Source organism: Orcinus orca, chromosome 15, assembly GCF_937001465.1.
Source record: "Orcinus orca chromosome 15, mOrcOrc1.1, whole genome shotgun sequence".
Taxonomy (NCBI): Eukaryota; Metazoa; Chordata; class Mammalia; order Artiodactyla; family Delphinidae; genus Orcinus; species Orcinus orca.
In genome coordinates, this window is record NC_064573.1 from 23,384,938 (window position 1) to 23,411,659 (window position 26,722).

At 44.8% G+C, this 26,722-nt stretch overlaps 1 protein-coding gene across 3 annotated transcripts in view; it reads left to right on the forward strand.

Moving 5' to 3' along the window:
• Positions 1-26,722, forward strand: part of MYO5B (myosin VB) — a 387,779-nt gene that overhangs the window by 64,215 nt on the left and 296,842 nt on the right. Inside the window, exon 1 of one of the 3 annotated variants that reach the window (XM_049697846.1) lies at positions 26,339-26,419. The exons of the other annotated variants lie outside the window; for them this stretch is intronic. Coding sequence (XP_049553803.1) covers positions 26,354-26,419 — 66 coding nt within the window. The 5' untranslated portion in view covers positions 26,339-26,353. Of the gene's footprint in view, positions 1-26,338; positions 26,420-26,722 lie in introns of those variants that run through there. 3 annotated transcript variants of the gene reach the window in all.

Consider the following 26,722-nt stretch of genomic DNA (forward strand, 5'->3'; position numbering starts at 1 on the left):
GGCCACTTCAGAGTCCACAGCTGGGGCCGAGGTCTGTAGGCTTATTCCCTGACACTTGGGTGGGTGACGCCTCTCCCAGGTCCCTTGGCATATGGTGCTGGACCCCGTAGCTCCCACAAGGCATTTTTGTCTGTGGATGGATGGATGCCAGATTGTTGTTGGGATGGGGGAGGGGGGTATAGGAGCAGAGGATATCTTATTTGTCTGTCTTGCCGATGTCACTCCTCTCCCTTCATCTTCAGTCCCCATCTTCTCTTGTATGTTTGGCAGCTAAAGACACTGTAATATACTTGCTTTTTTCCCCTTAACAATGTATCTTGAAGATTCTTGCGTTTTTGTTGTTTAAAAATTTTTTTTTATGGCTCCATGGCGGTGGATCTCAAACCTGATGTGGACAGACTCACCTGGAGAGCTAATAGTAAATGCAGGAGCCTGGGCTCCTGGAGTCATGCAGGGCCTGGCCCTTTCCTGCTGACTACCTTCCCCAGGTAATTCTGAAAAGGCCAGAGGGAGAGAAGCACTGCTCTGTGCTGTGAAAAATCAGGCAGTTGCCAATTTCTGGAAACCCTGAAAGGGTATCGGAGCTGGACTTCAACACACCAGGGCAGTCGTGGGGAGGGATGGAGTGATTTATGTGTTTATGCAGCTACCCTCGGTTCTAGGTTCTGAGGAGCAGTGCAGGTTGTACATTCCTTGGCAGTTTCTACAGTTGTTTGCACCTGCCTTCTGGGTTCCATTGCTGAGGTCCACAGCGTATGAACTTTGAGTCTCTTCTACGTCTCTTTCCACCTCTCCTTCCCTTTCCCTTTCTTTCAGCCTCCCTTTCTCAGTTGTGCCGAAGGGATGCCACTCTCCTTCCCCCACTTCCAAGCACTCCTGGAACGCTTATTCCCAGGGCAGTGGTTGGTGGGAATTGTAATCCCCCGAATGGTTCTTTTGTGTGACTGTAGAAAGTAGAAATAGGAATAAATGATTATTTTAAAAGTAAGTGAAGCTTGGGAAAGGTGATTAAATGCAGTGGTAGCAGGGGATTTACTGAAGCCGAGCATGTTTTTACATCCTTTTGAGTAACTATTCCAGGTTAACAGCTGGGTGTGATCAGAGCAGGTTGCTGTTCCTTGCACTGCTTTGTCCATCTCTGAGGGCCTCCTGCCTCGTGCAGACCTGGGGAGCCCTCTGGAGCGTGGGGCAGGCCTGGTGTGGGATGTGAGGGGGGGATGGTGCTTTTCAGTTATCACTGAGTGTTGGACAGGATCTTAGAAGTCATCTTGATCTTTGAAGTTTTAGTTTCACTAACGGGAACCTCCTCTCTAATACCTGATAAGCAAGTATTTACATTTCTGAAAAGGCAAATGATGAAAATCGCAGACCATGGACCGGACTTCGCTCTCCCTTCCGGATTTCGTAATGGGTTATTATAGAGGATTCTGACACATAAGCTTGCCATTGGTTCCTCACAGATACCTGGAGATGATGACTGGTGCTGTTGCAGGTTCTTTCAATACTTTGGACTAGAAGTGAGACTCTAACGTTAGTGTCACGCAGAGCAGTGAGCATTCTCCTGACCTCCTTTTTGATCTTGGTCTGTAGTATCTTCTTTGTGCTTAGTTTTACCTTTGTCCAATTGAGCAGAGCCCCCAAATAGAGAAAATAGAGAATAAAGAAAGAAGATTGGGCTTGTCTTGGGTTTGATGTGTCTTCTTATGCCTGGGATATCGTGGTGCATTTTGGAGTGCTTTTAAGGGGGCATGAATAAGGAATGACTTGAAACTCACTCCTCCTTGCTGAGGTTTTTGCTTTTTCAAGAAGAAAACAATTAAATCCTCGATTAATTCTGTCCTCAGCAGCATAGGCTGGTCTTGGAGAATCTTCTTCAAGGCTCGTTAAAAAATAACTATGACCGCGGGTCTCTATAAATTCATAGAAAACACCACCCTTAATTGATTTAGGTTAAGACTTTTAAATACATCTTGAGTGACTGGTTGCAATTGTGGGTATAACCACGGTGCTGTGAGAAAGATGTGAAGGAAGAAAATGTTAATGATTTTAAGGGATTAAAAGGTGTTTATAGAATTTACTTGCCCTTCAAGTTTTAGCTGAGGTACTTAAAATTCCTGAGTTTCACACCCCCACTTAACTCCTTTTAAACATAAATTAATGCCTATTTCTTCTTGCCGTTTGCTCTATGACAGCTCTCATAATCTGTTACTGAGCAAATCTGAGCAGGCAGCCCTAGTCCCAAGAAGAGAGATGGTGAAGAAGGGGGAGATGTGGCAGAGATAAGCATCTTACTGGGTACAGTGACGTGAGCATTAATGCTCATTTTCTTCCCCAGCCTACAGCAGACTGCTATTAGCCAGGCTTGTTAGTCCTAGGAAGAGCATTATCAATTATTAGCATTATTAATTGACATTGAACCATTATGATGTGAATCATATCACAGAACCTGACATATATATTAATCTTATACTCAGTCCTTTCAACTGTGGAAGGAGGGGAGTTTCTGTTATCTCTATTTAACATCACAGAGAATTGAGGCCAGAGAGGTTTAGTAACTTGGATAAGGTCACACAGCTAGGAAGTAGCAGAAGCAGGATTTGAGCCTCGGATACATAGCAACTACATTCTTTTCCCCCAAGCATGTTCTGATGTTCACTGTTCTTACATTTCTGGAGGATTCTTGAAGGACAGCAGTGGACACTCTTTCAAAGCAGAAAGTGGATGGTGGTTTCAGGGATAGTTTTCTGTCCTTGATTTTGTGGGATAATATCGAGTCCTTGATTTTGTTCTTAAAGTGGAGAGGAGGTATTGGCCTGCTAGGGGAGGGGAGAAAACAGGAAATGTGTTGTTTGCCAGTGCCCAATGTGGACGCAGAAGCCCCTTTCAATAAAGGATTTTGCAAATTATTATTTGTTGGGGAAAATGGTGCTGGTGGGGAAAACTGCAGGTACAGAAGCTAAAAATGTTGTCTTCACAAAAAGTTGAGGCACAGATCTGATTGTGGACTGTGGTTGGTTTGGTATTCAGCCTGCTGAATAATTAGAGTGATTCATAGTTCATGCAGAGAGTGTGTTTGGAAGTCCAGCATTGCTACAAATGATAGAGGGGAGGTGGTTTTCCCCTGCTGTTTTGAAACTTGTGAAATGTCACATTATCACCTCCTGTCATGGTGACAAATAGGTTTCTGCACTGATCTCAGTATCCAGCTAAATGCTTTGAGATTGCCTGTTGCTTCCATGGTTTTTGGAGCTACAAATGCTTTTAAAGCACTGCTCAGCCTACCTTTCTATCAAAGAATAGTAATAATTATGATGACGATTTAGCAGTCAAAGCACTGTGCTGAGTGCCATGGCAGTGTTTCAATGCTTGGGGCCAGTGTCAGAAAGGAGGCTTATTTGGTGGGCGTTTACAGGAGATGGCAGGTGGGCTGGGGGCTCAGCACCTTTTACTTTTCCATTGACACTGATTTTGCATGTGGTTTGAGACCATTTCCCATAGGGCTTTGGCTGCCGGTCTTATAGTCCTACTGACATATTCAAAGATTCATGGTGCAAGTTGTGCATGAATGGAGCGAAATGTCTCTTGTAGCTAAAGCCTGGGTGTGATAGGCAGGGAGTTGGAGGGTTGGAGCTTGAAAAATACTGCTTTTTCAACATTAATATATTGTGATCAATTATGAGGACTCTCTCAGGTAATTTCTTTCCAGTAATAGTTAATAGAGCAAAACTTTTTTTTTTTCTGGCTGCATGTGTTTATGTGTATCTTGATTCCATGTCATTCCTTTATCAGTATACTCAGGTATTTTAGGATGTTCTCTTGAGAGGGTGTGGGTGGGACAGTGTTAGGACCAGGAGCTAGAAATTGCTGTATCTCTGCACATGCCTGTGAGAGTCTTTCTCAGGCTGTGAACCTCACCTGGCATTGATGTATCCCTGGAGGAAGATAGTTCAAGCACTGCTCCAAAGAAGTAGTGTTCAGTCCTGTCTATCTCACTCTGCAGCTTAGTAATCGGCTGTAAATCGTCACATATGACAGTGGTGGGAGGAAGCAGGATGTGAGGGGAGGAGGAGGAAAGCAAGCATCGTTTGCTTTCTCCGCTAGGGTCGTCCGTGAGGCTACAGGGTGGGAAGTAGGGAAAGGCAGAGGGAGCGGGTGGGAGGAGTCACTGGGGTTGAGGCCTCCAGAGTGAAGCACCAGGCCTTGCCCAGCACAGCATGGGGGTTATAAGGAAAAAGTGTTGGCCCCCAATCTTACAGTTTAGATGGACAGATCAGATGAACGTGTCAAACAGCTGGTGATAAATTGATGCCAAGTTATTATTGAGCCGTGAATCAGAGTTGACCTGAAGGCACAGGGTCGAAGGCTCGCTGCTCCATCGACAGGCTGGGGGTTTAAAGGGTTTGGGATGATGTAGGGTGGGGTGTATGAGAGTAGTTTCACCTGCTTCCATGAAGCGGGAGAAGTGCCTCCTGGACATGTCTGGAGGCCGTTTGCACAGAAGTCTAGTAGTGGAGTGACAGAATTACCCATCAGCCCACTTGAATTTTCAGGAATTTGTGCTGAAAACGAGGACGGGTGATGGAAAACAGAAGACCTTAGAAGTACTATTTCAGGTGGGCTCTCACGTGGTGCTGTGTATCCATGGCATCTGTGCATGTGGTGAGCTCCACGGCAGGGCCCTGGGAGGTTAGGGGTCACAGAGGATGCTGTCTGAGAGGGATTCACTGAGGTTTCTTGAGCTGGCAGTAGCCCCTCAGCAACCCTCACTGAGGGCTGACCTGTAACTGACTTTCAGAAGCACTTTCCTCTTGTGGGAATTTATGTAGAACCATATGTATTGTTGACTCAACCAAAGATATTGTTGGTTCTGGAAAATTACTTATCACTGGGCATGTTCAGAGGAACCTAGAAAGAAACTTAAAAGATGAAAGTGAAGATTTCACACCATGACTTAGAATCTGTAATGTTGGAGCTAGGGAGAACCTTAAGTTATCTCACCCGATCTCCTCCTCTTACAAATGACAGCGCTATAGCTGGAGGAGGTCAGATGACTTGCCCAGGGTCACAGAGAAGGTTAAAGGGCAGAGCTGAGACTACACTCAAGGCTCCCTGGTGGATCGGTGCTGTGGTCTTCCTCTTTATTGTGGGGTCCTGCATTCTTGTTTCTACTTTCGTCACTTGGAGTCAGGGGGCAATGAGAAAATGCTCAGGCTCCTCTGGGGACACTAAAGGGAGGAGGCCAGCACTGCGTCACAGGGTGGCGGGGCAGGCAAACCAGATGAGCATGACTGGGTCGGCTGGGGCCAGTGGGAAGCTGGGAGAGGACGAGCCTGGGAATAATTGTGTGCGTTCCAACCAGTTTTTAATTGTGGTCTGGTGATTTCCTGTGGGGCAGTGTGGTAAGCAGGACACTATTCCCCAGGCTGAGTAGCTGGGTGTCTTTCAGAAAAGGACCTAACCGGCCAGTTAATATCCACACATTCATTGGTTGACCATACCGCCATTTACCAGTGACTTAAGGAATCGTTGTATCTTTTTAGGGGTTATTAAAAAGTAATCTTTGTTTTCTTATAATCTTAAGTAAGCTTTTTATAGAAATATATGCTTTTTCTGTCTACTTAGTGTGTGTGTCACAGGCAAGCGCAGGGGGCCTGACCTTTGCCTCTGATCCTTGGTGTTGGGGATGACACACTCCCAGCACGTCTGTTGCCCAGGGGGGCACAGGCCAGTTCTTTCCCCAGTGTTGGATGTTTGGCAGTAGCATTTTAACCATCACCCAGAGTCTGCTAGTTGATGGGTGCATCTTAGAGGGATGGTGCCTAAATCTCCTTATAACCCCCTGTAAAGCTTGGCCCTGAACAATTTCGCCTGATTTCTTCCTCTGCTGTGAACTGGATTCCATTCAGTATGACCATGGTCTCTCCTCCTGTAGCCTGACTTTTACTTTAGTATCAGGACTCCCTTTCAGGTCTGAGTTTCAATGCCGTCCGTTCTGTGATTCAATGCAATGAATGATTAGTACTGGCCAGCATAGCGCTTTGATGTTTGTAAAGTGCCATGACCTACATCATTTCATTTGATTCTCACAAAAAGCGCTGTGACCTGAGCAGAACATGCTTCTCATCCAGCACTTACAAGAACTGAAGGTTGGGGGAAGAGGTTTGCCTCACGCTGCACAGCTGGAACATGACAGGCCTGGGGCCCGAGCCCAGGGCTCCTGATTGCCGGGCAGAGTTCCTCCTGCCATGTAACCGTTCAGCTTGGGGTAGATGACGCCTGGCGTTCCAAACAGAGAGGGAGGGCTGTGGAGTCCGCCAGCAGCAGATGGACTGGGGCAGAGGGACAGGGGTGGAGGAGCCTCTACTCAGGGTCCTAGGGCCCCAGGGCAGCTACAGTCAAGCCTCACAGAGATGAGTTCATTCAGGATTCCTGAAACGTTTGATATTAGCAAGCACATCACAGTGACTTTATACAACTGGTCTTTTGCAAACTTGAGCAGATGAGAAATGTCCAGAGAGGGGTAGGTGGCATCCTGTACAGAGGGTTTTGTTGGTTCATCTGTACCACTCTTCGGGCCAGCTTAGAGTTTTTCTCCGGTACGGCGGGAGGGGTGACACACTCTGTGTGCTTCCCTATGACAGGTAAGCCCTGTAAGTTGTTCGTGATTTTAAAAAATCCGCTGAGGGTGCTTTTTGTTTCCTGATTTGTGTCAGTGCCCATCAATTCAGGTGAGGTAGATACCTCTGGTTCTCATCTCCTTGTCTCCTTCTGAAGGAGCCTTTGCCAATGCCCAGTAAGACCTTCTGTAGCAGCCACGAAAATGAACTGTGTATGTGCACTTATCAGGGTAACTTCCAGAAGCTACGGACGTTGTCCAGACTCTCCTCTGGAAGCCTAAGGATGTTCTCAGGCCTGAGCCATCTCTGTTGACCATCATGCATGAAATTCTACGGCAACTGGGGCATTTTCCCTCCTCCAGGAAGACTTAATTACAAGTGCAGGGGCCTTCTGCTGGCTAATTGTTAACCAGCAAAGCTCTTTGCTTTGTTGAATAAATTCTGGAAAAAGTCACAGGAGAGTTGTTTGTTGTTGTTGTTTTTTAAGATGGGGCTGATGTATTTTTAATTGTACTTCCAGCATTAACCAGCATTTTAAATCAGATCACTGGGTAGCTGACAGCTGATTCCAGCCCAGCCTCTGGGCAGCCTGCCTGGCCCTCAGCCTCGCTGGGGTTGCATCTGCATTTCTGTTTTTGAGGAGCTGCTCTGGACATGCTGAGTGTTCAGGTGGTCTGGTGAGCTCTGTGCTGCTCATCTCCTGGGAGCTACCTGGGAGGGGTTTGCAGGAGGGTGGCAGGCGGGAGGGGGTCATTGAAAAAAAATTGGTTAGGCTTGGTTTCTGTTTTTCTGCTGAAAGAAGGGTATCATGTTCATTTTAGAAAAATCAGAAAAGCCAGGAGACAAAATAAAGCCTCTCCTCTGACCTTCCTTGTTGGGCAGAGGTTCCTGTAGTATCAGCCCTGTTTTTTGCCCCTTAGAGATGGAAGGTAGAGAATATTAGGTTGTACTTCAGCACTTTCTAAAGAGCACAGATTTGGGAGACAGACTGTTGCATGGGTTTGAATCCCAGCTCCATTTATTACTAGTGACCCTGGGCAACTTACTTCACCTCTTCAAGCTTCGGTTTCCTCATATGCGAAATGGAGATGATACCTTCTAGGGCTGCGAGAATTAAAGGAGTTACTATGTGGAAGGCACTAGGAAACAGGACCAGACACATGGTAAGCTCTTGGAGTGTAGCTGTTATTATTACAGCTCCAGTATTAACTTGCTCATGGATCATTTGTCTGCTCGCCCTCAAGTCGAATGGAGGATAACAGCACCAGTGATTTGAGCTTTCTGCTTTATCGGAGTTTGATATTTCCAGTTCCCTTTCATATTCAGGCATGGAGCATTTATGGTCTCTTTGTTACAGTGGTTGTGCATGACAGAGACTTAACATAGGCAGAATCTTGCCCATGATAAGAGTTCCCTGGAGGGAAGGGGATGCCCTGAGTTTGTGGGGTGACTGCTGTTATGGGTTTGTGACTATGGGGTTTCAAGCATCAGTTGCAGGAATTGTTCGGCTCGGTCCTTGCCTCCTCCAGAGTGTCCTGCTTTGGCTAAGCCTCCCATCCCCCGGTCCCCACTCAACAGCCTTCACCTCCACCCGCACAGGGCAAGACCTGGGTGTTTCCTTCAACATGGCTGAGTGTTCCCTGCCACGTGATCTCACCTGAGCTGAACATGACATCCCCGGCAGTAGTGGGGAGGCTAAGGCTGTGCGGCAGTGACTCATCCCTGAGATTTAGCAAGTTGTTTTTAGGCCTTGGGTGGAGGGGCCTAAAAACAACTGGCTATGGAGGCGATTCTCTGCAGGTTTTGTCAATAAAAAACCTGCTTTTCCAGTGGACTACAGGCTGGTTTGGTGCTTTCATCAGACTTTACACCAGGGCAATTTCCACTGGTGCCTGCCCTCTCACGGGGCCACTTCCTGCCGTGATGGTCTTTCATTTTATCTTCACAGTCCTTCCCTGAGGTAAACAGCTTGGTTCTCCATTTCACAGATATGGAAATTGAGGTCCAGAGGGGCTGAGGGACTTAGGAAGTGTTAAGTGATCTCAGATTATTAGGTGCTGGCAGGTGGCCTTCTCTCTGGGGTGTTTGGCCTTTGTACCTGGGCAGGGAGTTGAACTGCTCCCAAGCTGATTAAGTCACAGGGAGTGTGAGAGTCTTCCTGCTTTGAAAGGAGTAGGAGATTTCCTGTCAGCCTGCACCTACACACTGCTCGCTCTCTCTCTCTCTCTCTCTCTCTCTCTCTCTCTCTCTCTCTCTCTCTCTCACACACACACACACACACACACACACACACACACACACATCTCCTCCTACCTGGACAAATATAGTGGCCACCTTGCTGCAATCTTTGCTACTCTTATCTCTGTAAGATTCCTTTTCCTAAAGTTCAGCTTTTTGTGTGAATCCCAAGATAACAGCATCCTGTCTGTCTGCCTGCTTGGAGGTTCACATGCAGAATCCACCAGCTGTCCTCAGGTTACCTGGTCTACCTCACAATCCTCATTCCTCTGTTTGTCCCCTGTCCCCCTTCAAAGCTACTCTGTCATGTCCTTCCTTATTCATTTGTTCCCACCATCTTGCCTTTTTTCATTCTGTTTCTTAGACTTCTGGAAACTTTCTTCCCCCTTTCTCTTTGCTGAGCCAATGATAGTGTATTTAGTCTGGGTTCTCCAGAGAAACAGAATCACAGAATCAGTAGAGGGTGTGTGTGTGTGTGTGTGTGTGTGTGTGTGTGTGTGTGTGTGTGTAATAGGCTTCTGTGATTAGGGAGGCTGAGTAGTCCCACGATCTGCTGGGTCCTGGAGACCCAGGAGAGCTGAAGGGCAGTTCCCGTCTAAGTACAAAGGCCTGAGAACCAGCAGAACCAATGGTGTATGTTCCAGTCCAAAAGCCAGCAGACTTGGGACCTAGGAAGAGCCGATGCTTCGATTTGAGTCTGAAGGCAAGGAAGAGCAGATGTCACAGCTCATAGACCGTCAGGCAGAAGAAATTCGCTCCCCTGGCCTTTTTGTTCTATTCAGGCCTTCAACTGCTTTGATGAAGCCCACCTACATTAGGGAGGGCAGTCTGATCAGTCCACCAATTCAAATGGTAATCTCATCCACGAACACCCTCACAGACCACCAGAATAATGTTTGACCACCTATCTGGGCACTACGTGGCCTAGTCAAGTTGGCACATAAAATGAACTATCACACGTAGTGATCCCTGAAGCCTCATTTAAATCCCACTTGCTCCACAACATTTTTCCTGGCTATATGAGCTGACGCTCGACTCAGCCTAGCTGGATTCCTCTTACTCTTGTTGGCTCCACCAGAGCTCAGAATGAATGGCACCCACCCCTCCATATTTTTTTCTGAGTATCTCTTGCCTTCTCCACCATGTTTGAAGGACAGATACCTAAAGTTCTACCACTTTTGTCTCCCCTATGGGGTAGAGTGCTGGATCTATGCCAGTTGCTCAATCAAATGCTTGTTTCCCAATGGATGAAATGAAGGGTACCGAATTTGCCTCCTGGGATTACAGACCACCATGATGGGTTTGGAGAACTTGGAATCTTCCTTCCTACAGGCAACCAGAGAAGGGGTAGCCAGTGTTTGGTATACCGTAGGTATCCAAATGTTGTTGAGATGCTTGAAATGTTCATAATGTGCTTTTGGATTGTTGTAGATTCCATGGCATGGTGGGGAAAACAGTAGACTCCAACCAGCTACATGATCTCAAGCAACTTGCACTTTGCCCCATTTCCCATCTGTTAGCTGGAGATGGGTTGGTCTTGCCCTACCTGCCTCTTGGGTCTTGTGAGGATGGAATAAGGTAATAATGATGATGAAGATAGCTAACTTTATTTTTATATATGACAAGCACTGTTCTTAAAAACACTTTTCACATGGAAACTCATTTAATTTCATAGCCCTATGAAGTCTATACGTTCCCATTTTTGAGACCAAGGTCAAAGATTTAATAACTTGGTCAAGGTTACAAAGCTGGAGAGTGCCAGGGCTGGGATTATAACCAGGAAAGCTGGTTGCACAGCACTCTCTTACCCACTGTGGCATGCCTTAAGATTGTGTGGAAGGGCATCAGAAGGAAGCTTGAGAGCCCTGTGGCTGTTCTGAGACTCATTTGAGCAGGTCCTGGCAATGACGAGTGTGTGACTGCTGTCTGCCGGGGAGTTGGCCAGGCCTGGTCTGCGTATGATTTGAGGGCAGGAATGTGTGCAGCAGCTCTCATCAAGGCCGTTGGTCACCAGAATGACATGTTGGATTCACTACAGATATTTCAGACAACTTGGGATTCTGCTGCTTCCCAGAGAGTCTCCGCTGCAACTCCCCTGTAATTTGCCCTCTGAGTTCTGGTTTCACCTTTGTGGCCTGTGCCTCAGTTGTAATTAAACGACCGCTGGTGTCTGTCTCCCCAGTGGACAGTAGGCTCTGTCAGGGCAGGAGGGGCGAGGCTGTAGTGTTTACTGCTGTGTCCCTAGTGGCTGGTGTGGCACGTGGACAGGGGGTCCCCATCTCGACAATGAACGTTACAGTAACGGGCCTACCTAATAGAGTTGTTTTAATCGTGGTAAGATACACGTGACAAAATTTACCATCTTAACCATATCTTAGTAAGTTTTCATGGTAGGGTTTGGTGGCGTTAACTACATTCACGTTGTGTGCAACCATGACCACCATCCGTCTCCAGAGCCTTTTCATCTCCCCAGACTGGAACTCTGCACCCCTTAAACACTGACTCTCTATTCCCATTTCCCCTCATCCCTGGAAGCCATCATTCTGCTTTTTCTCTGTAGGAATTTGCCTATTCTAGGTCCCTCATATGAGTGGGGTATACAATATTTGTCCTTTAGTGTCTTGCTTATGTTACTTAGTGTAGTAAGTAGTTACTTAGTGTAGTAAGTAGTTACTTAGTGTAGTAAGTAGTTACTTAGTGTAGTAAGTAACACTTCAAGGTTCGTCCATGTGGTAGCGTGTGTTAGAATTTCCGTTAAGTGTGGATAATTTTCCATTGTAGGTATTAGACTACTTGCTGCTTATCCATTCATCTGTCAGTGGACGTTTGGTTTGTTTCCACCTTTTGGCTATTGTGACTAATGCGGCTATAAACTTCGGTGTGCAAGTATCTGTTTGAAATCCTACTTTCTGTTGTTCTGGGTATCTACCTAGATGCTGAATAATCATAGGGTTGTTTAGAGGATTAAATAACCTAGTACTTGTAAAGCTCTTAGAACAGTTCCTGGCACATAGCAAGCGCTAAATATAAATATTTGCTAAATAAAAATCAAACTTCTAGGTGTCCTCATTTATTTCGATGAATCCCTTAATTCAGTCAGTTCTTTTCAGTTTAGTATTTAGAAAGGTTTACAGCATCGTACCCTTGGAGAAAGGGGTAGAAGTAGTTTTATGACCCCCTCCAAGCCCACCCAGATGGCCAGGCGTCCCTGGTGCCTGTTCCTACAGGAAGGAGTTCAGAAGGGACGTGCCTTTGTCGGGCCCCTGTAACCTCCGAGCCGTGGAGGCTGGGTTTCTGAATGCTCCTGTACTGTCTGCTCATCAGGTCCTTGATTTGAGCCTGTTTCCAGCGCTGCGGTCTCTTTGTTAACCTTTATCGTGTTGCCTCTGTCCTCTTTTAGTCTGGAGAAATTAAAGTAGGGCTTTTCCATTCTTACTTGGATGTCTGTAGTTTATCAAGAAGGATAGTATAACATTCTTGAAATAGGTTCACTTGAAGTTTATCTTAAAAAAGTAGCGTATACCATTCAAAATGATCAAGCAGCAGGAGGGATGTGCGAGAAGCAAACAGTGATATATGGAGTAAGTGATGGGAAGGACGCCATGGTAAAGGTTTGATACTCAGCTCATAGGTTCATGCATCTTCTGGATTGGAGATTTGCACAGGGCTTCCTTGTAGTTCATACATGTATCTTTCCTCCTGGTTTCAAAGCATTTTCTGGTTCTGTGGTATTCCTATCGTTCAAGAGAATTTTTTTTTTCCTCTTTAATGTTCACTTGAAAACAGAGGTGAGAAGAACATCCACGCTTTCCCTAAACCTTTTAATAAAACAGAAGAAAGAACATGGTGATGGCTTCCATAATGTAAATGCTACTGTGTCTTGAGGGCGTAGGATGGGGCCGCTCGGTGCTTGGGACAAGATATCCAGTCTCCCCTGTGGGCATGAGTGTTCAACTAAAGAAGCCACATTTTGATGAAAACATGTTTTAGCACTTGTGTCAGAAAACTTGTAAAGAATCTCACTGTTTTACTGTGAAGTCTGTAAAGCCTTGAGAATAAAATTGTGGTTGCTAGAACTTCTGTTATCAAAAACCAGGTTAAGTAGTCAGAGGGGATATCTAGTGTTGCAGAATACAAGGAAATCTCATGGTAATCACAGGTCATAATGTGGTTTTGCTGAATATTTAGATGGTAATTCAATTAAATTTACTAAGTAGAGCAAAAAGCGCAAGTAACATGCTATAGTGGAAGTGGTCTTATTTATATATACACAGTTCACGGGCCAGTTACTCAAATGACTGACTGAGCTTGAATGGGAAAAAAACCACATTATATTCTGTGCATGGCTTATGTCTGTGTGTTGTGTATAGGCACAAAAAAACCCTACTTAATGATACAAATGGTCCACAAGGTGATGAGATACATGAGGGCAGGTATCAGTATTGAGCCCAGTGCCTGGCACACAGCAGGCTTCCACTAGGTATTTGAGAAATGCCTGAACAAGCAGGGACATATTTATATCCTACTATTTGAAAGTAGAAATTTTTTTATCTTCTTGTAGAGGTTTTAAAAAAATTTACTGAGGTGAAATTTACATAATATACCGGTGACCATTTTAAAGTATCCAATTCAGTGGCATTCAGTACATTCACAGTGTTGGGCAACTACCACCTCTGTCTGCTTCCAGAATGTTTCCGTCACTTGTGAAGGAGATCATGTACCCATTTCTCCCTTCCACTAGCCCTGGCAACCACAAATCTGCTTTCTGTTTCTATGGATTTGCTTATGCTGGATATTTCATATAAATGGAATCATATGATATATGACCTTTCATGTCTAGCCTCTTTCACAAAGCATAACGTTTTCCAGGTCCCTTGCATTGTAGCACGTGTCAGATCTTCATTTCTTTTAATGGCTGAATAATAGTCCACTCTATGGATCTACCACATTTTGTTTATCTCTTCCTCACCTGATAGACATTTGGGTTGTTTCCCCCATTTAGGCCATAGTGCACACACAATGCTGCTGTGAACATTTGTGGAAGAGAATTTGAGTACGGGTTGTCAGTTCTCTTGGGTGTGTGCCTAGGAGTGGAATTGCTGGATCATGTGGTATTTCTGTGTTCAGGTTCTTCAGTCAACACAAAACCCTTTTCCACAGCAGGTGCACCATTTTACTTTGGAGTCAGCAATATATGAGGATTCTTATTTCTCCACATCCTTGCCAACACTTGTTTATTTTCTATTTTTTTAAAAATTCTAGATATCATAGTGGATGCAAATTGGTATTTTATTGTGGAATTGACTTGCATTTTAGGGCTCTGTTTTTAAAATAAGCAACACGAGGAAGAACCATATTTTTACTTCTCTCAAGGCAGACTTCCTGCAGGGAGTGAATTGTGTGATCAGGAGACATGTGACTTGGTGATGAAAATTGCCATGCAGTGAATGCCTTCTCTGTACCAGTATTCTAGTGCTTTCTGCACACTGTTTAGTTCTCAAATCACCCTTTTTTTTAATGTAAGGAAGCAGAGGCCTAGAGAGGCTAACTTATGTGTCCTAGGTTGCATAGCTGCTAAGTAGCAGCTTTGAGGTTCAATTCAGGGCTGCCCATCTGACTCTAAAACCTCGCAAGAGCTCATGCTCTTTCCATGGGGAGTTTGAATCTTGGGAGCAGGGAAAAGAAACTAAAGATGGTGTCCATTTGAAATATTTTAATGAAAAGCAAAGTCTTTACAGTCTGTGATCAAAAAGGACTGATGTTGGTGCTTGTTTGGGTCCTGGGAATCTGCGGTGTCTGATATATTCGTGAGTTGCGGCCTCAGGTGCTGATGTGTCCCTGGGCTGGAGGCTCCTGAAGAGAGTGCCTGCTTGTGTTTGTGGGGCTACAGGGTCTCTTTCTTGCCTCAGGGACTCTGTTAAGTAGAGACTTTGTAATTACATGGAATGATGAGCATAGGGCAAGTCCCAGCTACAGCCAGTTCTGAAGAACAACTTCCATTAGGTGATAGCTGGTTCTCAGTAAATGTTGGCTGAATTAAATTGAGTGCAAGTTCCTGAAAAAATAAATATCAGGGCTTCCCTGGTGGTGCAGTGGTTGAGAGTCCGCCTGCCGATGCAGGGGACACGGGTTCGTGTCCCGGTCCGGGAGGATCCCACATGCTGCGGAGCGGCTGGGCCCGTGAGCCATGGCCGCTGAGCCTGCGCATCCGGAGCCTGTGCTCCGCAACGGGAGAGGCCACAACAGTGAGAGGCCCGCGTACCACAAAAAATAAATAAATAAATAAAGTAAATATCAGACTGAATCCTATTATAAATGCACAGGAACCTGATGATATTTAGGAAAAGAGTCCTCTGGTGAATCCTGTTGTACATAACCCTTTCGATGTATCTTTTAGGTAAATCTGATTTTCACATGTTGTTTGTTTAGTGTGAGATAGACCAGCTTTGGGAATTTATTTAAAAAGGTCATTGATACCGTAACTGAATTATCTTACTATATAGAGATAGTTCGTGTATTCTAACAAGGTTTATTAAACCACTTTGGTGATTGACACTGGGGGTGAAGAAATAAGTGAGGCCTCAGGATGCTTATACATCTAGAAGGGAGGACGGAGATACAAAACTGCAAACTACAGACCATGCAGGTACACTAGGGGTGCATACTGGGCACACACAGTGGGGGCTGACAGTGCCACTGGGAGAGTTCAGAGGGGGTTTCATGAAGGCATCTGCAGGGAAGGAAAGGGAAAGAACTCTCAGAACAGAAAGGCTTTGCAGGGTGGGGACCCAAACTAGGCCTAGAGGAATTTGAAAAGCCCCTGGGGAGAAGGGAAAGCATTTCAGGTATGGGGAGTGGTGTATGCAGAGGCCCAGAGAAGAGAACTTAACAGCTAAATTGCCAGTGGGTTGCTGCACTGGCTGGCTTTTGAGCTGGAGGGCAGGTCAGAGGTGGACAGCAAGAGATCGTCAGTTGCTGAGTCTGGCCTAGAAGTTCCTAAAACTTGTAAAGCAGAGCGTGGGTAAGTGTCACCATCTGCTAGCTACTCAGGAAGTAGCAGTGCTCATAAACTATTCTTTTTTTTTTTTTAAATCATCTTTATTGGAGTATAATTGCTTTACAATGTTGTTAGTTTCTGCTGTATAACAAAGTGAATCAGCTATATGTATACATGTATCCCCGTATCCCCTCCCTCTTGCGTCTCCCTCCCACGTTCCCTATCCCACCCCTCTAGGTGGTCAAAAAGCACCGAGCTAATCTCCCGGTGCAATGCAGCTGCTTCCCACTAGCTATTTTACATTTGGTAGTATATATATGTCAATGCTACTCTCACTTCATCCCAGCTTACCTTCCCCCTACCCGTGTCCTCAAACCCACTCTCTGCGTCAGTGTCTTTATTGCTGTCATGCCCCTAGGTTCATGAGAACCATTTTTCTTTCTTTTTTTAGATTCCATATATATATGTTAGCATACGGTATTTTTTTTTCTCTTTCTGACTTACTTTACTCTGTATGGCAGACTCTAGGTCCATCCACCTCAATACAAATAACTCAATTTTGTTTATTTTTATGGCTGAGTAATATTGCATTGTATATACGTGCCGCATCTTCTTTATCCATTCATCTGTCAACGGACACTTATGTTGCTTCCATGTCCTGGCTATTGTAAATAGAGCGGCGATGAACATTGTGGTACATGACTCCTTTTGAACTACGGTTTTCTCAGGGTATATGCCCAGTAGTGGGATTGCTGGGTCATATGGTAGTTCTATTTTTAGTTTCTAAGGAACCTCCATACTGTTCTCCATAGTGGCTGTATCAATTTACATTCCCACCAGTGCAAGAGGGTTCCCTTTCATCCACACCCTTTCCAGCATTTATTGTTTGTAGATTTTTTGATGATGGCCATTGTGACTGGTGTGAGGTGATACCTCATTGTAGTTTTGATTTGCATTTCTCTAATGATTAGTGATGTTGAGCATCCTTTCATGTGTTTGTTGGCAATCTGTATATCTTCTTTGGAGAAATATCTATTTAGGTCTTCTGCCCATATTTGGATTGGGTTGTTTGTTTTTTGATATTGAGCTGCATGAGCTGCTTGTATATTTTGGAGATTAATCCTTTGTCAGTTGCTTCGTTTGCAAATACTTTCTCCCATTCTGACGGTTGTCTTTTCATCTTGTTTATGGTTTCCTTTGCTGTGCAAAAGCTTTGCAGTTTCATTAGGTCCCATTTGTTTATTTTTGTTTTTATTACCATTTCTCTAGGAGGTGGGTCAAAAAGGATCTTGCTGTGATTTATGTCATAGAGTGTTCTGCCTATGTTTTCCTCTAAGAATTTTATAGTGTCTGGCCTTATATTTAGGTCTGTAATCCATTTTGAGTTTATTTTTGTGTATGGTGTTAGGGAGTGTTCTAATTTCATTCCTTTCCTGTCCAGTTTTCCCAGCACCACTTATTAAAGACACTGTCTTATCTCCACTGTATTTTCTTGCCTCCTTTATCACAGATAAGGTGACCATATGTGCATGGGTTTATCTCTGGGCTTTATAACTTTTCCATTGGTCTATATTTCTGTTTTTGTGACAGTACCATACGTTCTTGATTACTGTAGCTTTGTAGTATAGTCTGAAGTCAGGGAGCCTGATTCCTCCAGCTCCATTTTTTGTTCTCAAGATTGCTTTGGCTATTCGGGGTCTTTTGTGTTTCCATACAAATTGTGAAATTTTTTGTTCTAGTTCTGTGAAAAATGCCAGTGGTAGTTTGATAGGGATTGCATTGAATCTGTAGATTGCTTGGGGTAGTAGAGTCATTTTCACAATGTTGATTCTTCCAATCCAAGAACACGGTAAATCTCTCCACCTGTTTGTATTATTTTTAATTTCTTTCATCAGTGTCTTATAGTTTTCTGTATACAGGTCTTTTACCTCCTTAGGGAGGTTTATTCCTAGGTATTTTAATCTTTTTGTTGCAGTGGTACATGGGAGTGTTTCCTTAATTTCTCTTTCAGATTTTTCATCATTAGTGTATAGGAATGCAAGAGATTTCTGTGCATTAATTTTGTATCCTGCTACTCTACCAAATTCATTAATTGGCTCTAGTAGTTCTCTGGTAGCATCTTTAGGATTCACTATGTATACTATTGTGTCATTTGCAAACAGTGACAGTTTTACTTTTTGTTTTCCGATTTGGATTCCTTTTATTTCTTTTTCTTCTTTGATTGCTGTGGCTAAAACTTCCAAAACTATGTTGATTAATAGTGGTGAGAGTGGGCAGCCTTGTCTTGTTCCTGATCTTAGAGGAAATGCTTTCAGCTTTTCACCATTGAGAATGATGTTGGCCGTGGGTTGGTCATATATGGCCTTTATTATGTTGAGGTAAGTTCCCTCTGTGCCTACTTTCTGTAGGGTGTTTTATCATAAATGGGTGTTGAATTTTGTCGAAAGATTTTTCTGCATCTATTGAGATTATCATATGGTTTTTCTCCTTCAATTTGTTAACATGGTGTATCACCTTGATTTGCAGATATTGAAGAATTCTTGCATTCCTGGGATAAACCCCACTTGATCATGGTGTATGATCCTTTTAATGGGCTGTTGGATTCTGTTTGCTAGTATTTTGTTGAGGATTTTTGCATCTGTGTTCATCAGTGATATTGGCCTGTAGCTTTCTTTTTTTGCGACACCATTGTCTGGTTTTGGTATCAGGGTGGCGGTGGCCTCATAGCATGAGTTTGGGTGTGTTCCTCCCTCTGCTATATTTTGGAAGAGTTTGAGAAGGATACGTGTTAGCTCTTCCCTAAATGTTTGATAGAATTTGCCTGTGAAGCCATCTGGTCCTGGACTTTTGTTTGTTGGAAGATATTTAATCACAGTCCCAATTTCAGTGCTTGTGATTGGTCTGTTTATATTTTCTGTTTCTTCCTGGTTCAGTCTTAGAAGGTTGTGCTTTTCTAAGAATTTGTCCATTTCTTCCAGGTTGTCCATTTTATTGGCATATAGTTGCTTGTAGTAATCTCTCATGATCCTTTGTATTTCTGCAGTGTCAGTTGTTACTTCTCCTTTTTCCTTTCTAATTCTGTTGATTTGAGTTTTCTCCCTTTTTTTCTTGATGAGTCTGGCTAATGGTTTATCAATTTTCTTTATCTTCTCAAAGAACCAGCTTTTAGTTTTATTGATCTTTGCTATCATTTCCTTCATTTCTTTTTCATTTATTTCTGATCTGATCTTTATGATTTCTTTCCTTCTGCTAACTTTGGGGTTTTTTTGTTCTTCTTTCTCTAATTGCTTTAGGTGTAAAGTTAGGTTGTTTATTTGAGATGTTTCTTGTTTCTTGAGGTAGGATTGTATTGCTATAAACTTCCCTCTTAGAACTGCTTTTGCTGCATCCCATAAGTTTTGGTTTGTCGTGTTTTCATTGTCATTTGTTTCTAGGTATTTTTTGATTTCCTCCTTGATTTCTTCAGCGATCTCTTGGTTATTAAGTAGTGTAGTGTTTAGCCTCCATGTGTTTGTATTTTTTACAGTTTTTTTCCTGTAATTGATATCTAGTCTCATAGTGTTGTGGTTGGAAAAGATACTTGATCTGATTTCAGTTTTCTTAAATTTATCAAGGCTTGATTTCTGATCTAAGATATGAGCTATCCTGGAGAATGTTCCATGAACACTTGGGAAGAAAGTGTATTCTGTTGTTTTTGGATGGAATGTCCTATAAATATCAATTAAGTCCATCTTGTTTAATGTATCATTTAAAGTTTGAGTTTGCTTATTTATTTTCATTTTGGATGATCTGTCCATTGGTGAAAGTGGGGTGTTAAAGTCCCCTACTATGATTGTGTTAATGTCAATTTCCCCTTTTATGGCTGTTAGCATTTGCCTTATGTATTGAGGTGCTCCTATGTTGGGTGCATAAATATTTACAATTGTTATATCTTCTTCTTGGATTGATCCCTTGATCATTATGTAGTGTCCTTCTTTGTCCCTTGTGATACTCTTTATTTTAAAGTCTATTTTGTCTGATATGAGAATTGCTACTCTAGCTTTCTTTTGATTTCCATTTGCATAGAATATCTTTTTCCATCCCCTCACTTTCAGTCTGTATGTGTCCCTAGGTCTTAAGTGGGTCTCTTGTAGGCAGCATATATATGGGTCTTGTTTTGGTATCCATTCAGCCATTCTATGTTATGTCTTTTCATTGGAGCATTTATTCCATTTCCATTTAAGATAGTTATAGATATGTATGTTCCAGTTACCATTTTCTTAATTGTTTTGAGTTTGTTATTGTAGGTCTTTTCCTTCTCTTGTGTTTTCTGCCTAGAGGAGTTCCTTTAGCATTTGTTGTAAAGCTGGTTTGGTGTTGCTGAATTCTCTTAACTTTTGCTTGTCTGTAGAGGTTTTAATTTCTCCATTGAATCTGAATGAGATCTTTGCTGGATAGAGTAATCTTGGTTGTAGGGTTTTCCCTTTCATCACTTTAAATATGTCTTTCCACTCCCTTCTGGCTTGCAGAGTTTCTGCTGAAAGATCAGCTGTTAACCTTATGGGGATTCCCTTGTATGTTACTTGTTGTTTTTCCCTTGCTGCTTTTAATATTTTTTCTTTGTGTTTAATTTTTGATAGTTTGATTAATACGTGTCTTGTTGTGTTTCTCCTTGGATTTATCCTGTATAGGACTCTGTGTGCTTCCTGGACTTGATTGTCTATTTCCTTTCCCATGTTAGGGAAGTTTTCAGTTATAACGTCTTCAAATGTTTTCTCAGACCCTTTCTTTTTCTCTTCTTCTTCTGGGACCCCTATGATTCGAATGTTGGTGCATTTAGTGTTGTCCCAGGGGTCTCTGAGACTGTCCTCAATTCTTTTCATTCTTTTTTCTTTAATCTGCTCTGTGGTAGTTATTATCACTATTTTATCTTCCAGGTCACTTACCCGTTCTTCTGACTCAGTTATTCTGCTATTGATTCCTTCTAGAGAATTTTAAATTTCATTTATTGTGTTGTTCATCATTGTTCGTTTGCTCCTTATTTCTTATAACTCCTTGTTAAACATTTCTTATATTTTCTCTATTCTATTTCCAAGATTTTTGATCATCTTTACTATCATTACTCTTTATTATTTTTCAGGTAGACTCCCTATTTCCTCTTTATTTGTTTGGTTTGGTGGGTTCTTTCCTTGCTCCTTCATCTGCATATTTCTTTATCTTCTCGTTTTGGTTAACTTACTGTGTTTGGGGTCTCCTTTTCACAGGCTGCAAGTTCATAGTTCCCGTTGTTTTTGGTGCCTGCCCCCAGTGGATGAGGTTGGTTCAGTGGCTTGTGTAGGCTTCCTGGTGGAGGGGACTAGTGCCTGTGTTCTGGTGGATGGGGCTGGATCTTGTCTTTCTGGTGGGCAGGGCCCCGTCCAGTGGTGTGTTTTGGGGTGTCTGTGAACTTAGTATGATTTTAGGCCACCTCTCTGCTAATGGGTGGGGTTGTGTTACTGCGTTGCTAGTTGTTTGGCATAGGGTGTCCAGCACTGGAGCTTGCTGGCCATTGGATGGAGCTGGGTCTTAGCCTTGGGACGGAGGTCTCTGGGAGGGCTCTCACCGATTGATATTACGTCGTTTCGGGAGGTCTCTGGTGGTCCAATGTCCTGAACTCGGTTCTCCCACCTCAGAGGCTCAGGCCTGACACCGGGCTGGAGCTCCAAAACCCTATCAGCCACACAGCTCAGAAGAAAAGGGAGAGTAAATGAAAGAAAATAAATAATAAATTTTAAAAATGAATAAAATAATATTATTAAAATAAATTTTTAAAGTATTATAATAAACAAATTTAAATTGTAATAATAATATTTTTTAAAAAAAGAGAGTAACCAAACCAATAAACAAGTCCTTCAATGATGACAAGTGCTAAAAACTATACTAAGATAAACGTAAAAATCAGAAAACCGCAAACCCCAAGTCTACAGTTGCTCCCAAAGTCCACTGCCTCAATTTTGGGATGATTTGTTGTCTATTCAGGTATTCCAGAGATGCAGCATTCATCGAGTTGATTGTGGGGATTTAATCCGCTGCTCCTGAGGCTGCTGGGAGAGATTTCCCTTTCTCTTCTTTGTTCGCACAGCTCCTGGGGTTCAGCTTTGGATTTATCACCACCTCTGCATGTAGGTTGCCCTCAGGCATCTGTTCCTCGCCCAGACAGGACGGGGTTAAAGGAGCAGCTGACTACGGGGCTCTTGCTCAATCATGCTGGTTGGCGGGGGGAGGCGAGGGAGGGGTACGGTAGTTATAGTTGGAGTGCGGGACGAGCCTGCGGCGGCAGAGGCCAGCGTGATGTTGCAACAGCCTGAGGCGCGCCATGTATTCCCCTGGGGAAGTTGTCTCTGGATCCCAGGACCCTGGCAGTGGCAGGCTGCACAGGCTCCTGGGAGGGGAGGTGTGGAAACCTGCTTGCACACAGGTTTCTTGGTGGCTGCAGCAGCAGCCGTAGCATTTCATGCTCATCTCTGGTGTCCGAGGTGATAGCCATGGCTCACGCCCATCTCTGGATCTCACTTAGATGGTGTTCTGCCTTTTGTGGGCACACGCAGAAGGAATCCCGTCTCCTCGTGCACCTCGAAACAATGGTCTTTTGCCTCTTAGGCAGCTGCAGACCTTTTCCCGGATTCCCTCCCGGCTAGCTGCGGAGCACTAGCCCTCTTCAGGCTGTGTTCACGCAGCCAACCCCAGTCCTTTCCCTAAGATCCGACCTCCGAAGCCCGAGCCTCAGCTCCCAGCTTCCACCCGTCCCGGCGGGTGAGCAGACAAGCCTCTCAGGCTGGTCGGTGTTGGTGGGCACCGACCCTCCGTGCGGGAATCTCTCCGCTTTGCCCTCTGCACCCCTGTTGCTGTGCTGTCCTCCATGGCTCCGAAGCTTCCCCCCCACCCAACCCCCGGTCTCTGCCATTGAAGGGGCTTCCTAGTGTGTGGAAACCTTTCTTCTTCACAGCTCCCTCCCCAAGGTGCAGGTCCCGTCCCTATTCTTTTTTTTTTTCTGCGGTACACGGGCCTCTCACTGTTGTGGCCTCTCCTGTTGCGGAGCACAGGCTCCGGACGCGCAGGCTCAGCGGCCATGGCTCACGGGCGCAACCGCTCCACGGCATGTGGGATCTTCCCGGACCGGGGCACGAACCCGTGTCCCCTGCATCGGCAGGTGGACTCTCAACCGCTGCGCCACCAGGGAAGCCCTCATCCCTATTCTTTTGTCTCTGTTTTTTCTTTTGCCCTACCCAGGCATGTGAGGAGTTTCTTGCCTTTTGGGAAGTCTGAGGTCTTCTGCCAGCATTCAGTAGGTGTTCTATAGGAGTCGTTCCACATGTAGATGTATTTCTGATGTATTTGTGGGGAGCAAGGTGATCTCCACGTCTCACTGCTCTGCCATCTTGAAGGTCCCCCCTCAGCTACTCTTGTGAAGGTGGGCCAACCTCAAGGTATTAGCTAGTAGGTGGACTCACCTGAAAGCAGAGGCAGCCCCTTACCCTGGCACAAATCATTCTCCAGCCCCCAGCCAAGCAGGGATTATCTCTGTCTCACATGTGAAGAAATGAAGGCTCACATGTGAAGTGACCTCCTTAAGGCCAGGCAGCCTAGTTAGAGGAGGGCCTGGGCTGGATCCGGGAGCAAATGGCACTGGGTGAGGAGGGTGGTGGCTGGTGGACCAATGCTCCACTTTCCAGGAGTGCTTCCTTAGGACGTGACCCATTGGGACCTCACGAGGGTTCTGTGGGTCCCAGCAACAAACTCATGTTGCCCTGAGAAGTGAGGGGTCTCTCTCCTGCCCCCTGTCTTCTTCCGTGTCATCTTTTAGTGAGTCAGGGAAGGGTTTCAGGAAACAGACTCCAGAAACCTAGACAAGCTCTTGCTTCTTGGTGGAGGGAAGATTGTTTCCGGGTAGGAAGCTGTGTGACCTTTGGGCCATGGACTCTGTATGAGGCCTGCCTCAAGCAGACCCAGCCTTCAAACCTCCAGAAGAATGCTGACTGTGAAGGTCGGGAAGCTGACCAGTTTCGGATGTCCTGCGCTGTCTCCAGAAGGAAATTAGACGGCAAAGCAATGCTCGATGAGCCTTTGTTCCTTCTCTCCATCATCAAAGTAGAAGTGAATTGCTTAAATATTTAAGAAATTTAACAAATGTATACACACGCACAATATTGTTTGTGGAGTACACAGTGGTGTTTCTCATTTATACCTTTTTGAAGTCCCTGTGTGCTAGAAGGTAGATATTTTAAGAATTATGTTTTTGGAGAACCCAACATTCATCTTCAGAGCCATGAGAATGATCTAGTCGATTAGCTCATTAAAAATATTTCTACCTATTGGGCTTCCCTGGAGGCGCAGTGGTTGGGAGTCCGCCTGCCGATGCAGGGGACGCGGGTTCGTGCCCCAGTCTGAGAGGATCCCGCATGCCGCGGAGCAACTGGGCCTGTGAGCCATGGCCGCTGAGCCTGCGCGTTCCGGAGGCTGTGCTCCGCAACGGGAGAGGCCCCAACAGTGAGAGGCCTTTATACCGCAAAAAATACAAAACCAAAAACGAAAACAAACAAAAAATATTTCTACCTATTAGAAGGTATACAAAGCAAACTAAAGATTTTTGCTTTCTTTGGCAAGATCCTGTCTAGCTAATCCTGTTTTCTTTTAGAATTTTCTAAGAAGCCCTGGGAGAAGTAATAGAAAAAGATCAGAAGCGGAGCTCAGTGATGGGCCTGACTTAAGCAGGCTGATTGATATTGGTGGGTTTTTTTCCCTTTAATACCCCCTCCGTTAGCGGGGAAAGGAAGATGTGTATAAATGCTTTAGCTGGAGATCAAGAGGACGAATTCTTGCTGCTCGCTCACTCTGGGCCTTGGGGCAAGCCACTGCATCTCTGGGTCTTTCTCATCTTTAGAGTGAAGAGATTGTCCTTTCCGCCTGAGTTTCTCTGTGACCCTGTCACGGGAACTGGGCGGGCCATTGAGCAGAAAACTTCTGTAGCCCATGAGATTACTCTATCTGCAGCGACAGCAATCTGTGAATCCACATATAAAACGTTTAGGGAGATGGAATGCAGCTGTTGGTGTAATGAGTAAGGAGAGAAAATAGAATTTGTTGAGGATTAAAAAAACTTAAAGCTGAACGATGTGAAAGCCCATAGGGTAATTGCTACTTGGCTGTATGTTCACAATTGGCATAAGTATGTCCCAAGGGCCTCTTGTATGTTGGAGAACAGCACTCCTCAAAGTGGTCCCCTCTGCAGAATCACCATCACCCGTGAGCTTCGTAGAATCCAGCTTCCTGGGCCCGCCTCAGACCTGTTGAACCAGTAAGTAGAGGGGATCCCAGAATCTGTTTCAACAAGCCTTCCAGGTGATTCTTCATGCTAAAGTGAGAGAAACACTGTTTTGGAAACACGGCATTTGAGGAGCACTTAGGGGTCATATATACTTGTAGGGGTCATGCATACTTATAGATGAAGAAACAAGCCTAGGAAGGTCAGTGGCTTCCCAGGAAGGTCCATAGCTGACTCAGGCTTTGTCAGGGAGTTAATAGATGAGCTGCAGCCCAGGCCATTCCTCTTCCTAGTATGGTCTGTGACCAGCAACCTCAGTGGCACCTGGGAGTTTGTAGAAATGCACATGCATGGGTCCCAGGCCAGAACTATGGACCGGAATCTCTGGGGGTTAGTATGTTTTATCAAGCCCTCCAGGAGACTCTGAAACCCTGGCACTCGTCTAGGCTCTCTGCTCTTAGTAGTTGAGTGCTTGTCACCAGAGAGACACTTTAAGTTGCTAATGGCTGTGATGACCCTGTCTCGAGACTGTGTTATTGGGATTCAGATGGAAACATGTGGTCCTACCTACATATTTGTTTTTCTGTAGCAGCAGCCTAGGATCTCCTGGTCTCAGGGTGACCACCTGTCCTGTTTTGCCTGAGACAGAGGGGATTTCCCCAGACGTGCTAAACTGGGAAAGTCCCAGACAAACTGGGACAACTGGGCATCCTAGCTGGTCTCAGGGTTTAGGGGAAAAAAGTTGGTTGTCCTACGGAGTTGGAATCATTTGACAAACATTTTCTTGATTGCGTTGAGCGTAGGAGGCTGAGGTGGTAATAAAAAGGCCATTTTCATTAAGCCTGTGGTAATGTATGGCTGTCATTGCTGAAGTCCATTATGCTCTTCTTTCTTTCGTCTCCACATGGAACCTGGCAGTGCAGGAGCACAGTTGTGGGGAGGAGATGGGACCGCCCAGCACTCGTTTTTTACTCCTTTTGTACAGTAAGTGGTTATCACGTGGCGTGCCACGTGGTAGGGATATTATATAAGCCAGGGAGGGGCCTGTTCTGTGGGTTCAAGTCCAAGGCAGGGAGGGGTCTGAAAGAGGAAGGGATGTTCTTAGTAACAAAATCATTTCATTTGTCAGCTGAAGCTGGGAAGCGCTTGGGCATTTGCCAAGTGTAGCTTTTGTTTGTCTCCTGCTCTGCTGGGAGTGCCGGGGCCTACGGACAGAGCAAAATGGCCCTGTTTTCTTCATGCACTTACAGTTTTCTGGGCTTTTCAGAACGTTTAAGAAGCAAGCAGGTATTCTAATTCTCCCATTTTATAGGTTATAAGATTTGGTTCTAGAGAGGAAGAAAACCAGACTCCCAAGGAGAAAGGGGGTGATGGTATATGGTGTAGAGTTATATAGTCCGAAGTTTTTCAGGTTTTTTTTTTTTTTTTTTTTTTTCGGTACGCGGGCCTCTCACTGCTGTGGCCTCTCCCGTTGCGGAGCAACAGGCTCCGGATGCGCAGGCTCAGCGGCCATGGCTCACGGGCGCAGCCGCTCCGCGGCACGTGGGATCTTCCCAGACCGGGGCACGAACCCGTGTCCCCTGAATCGGC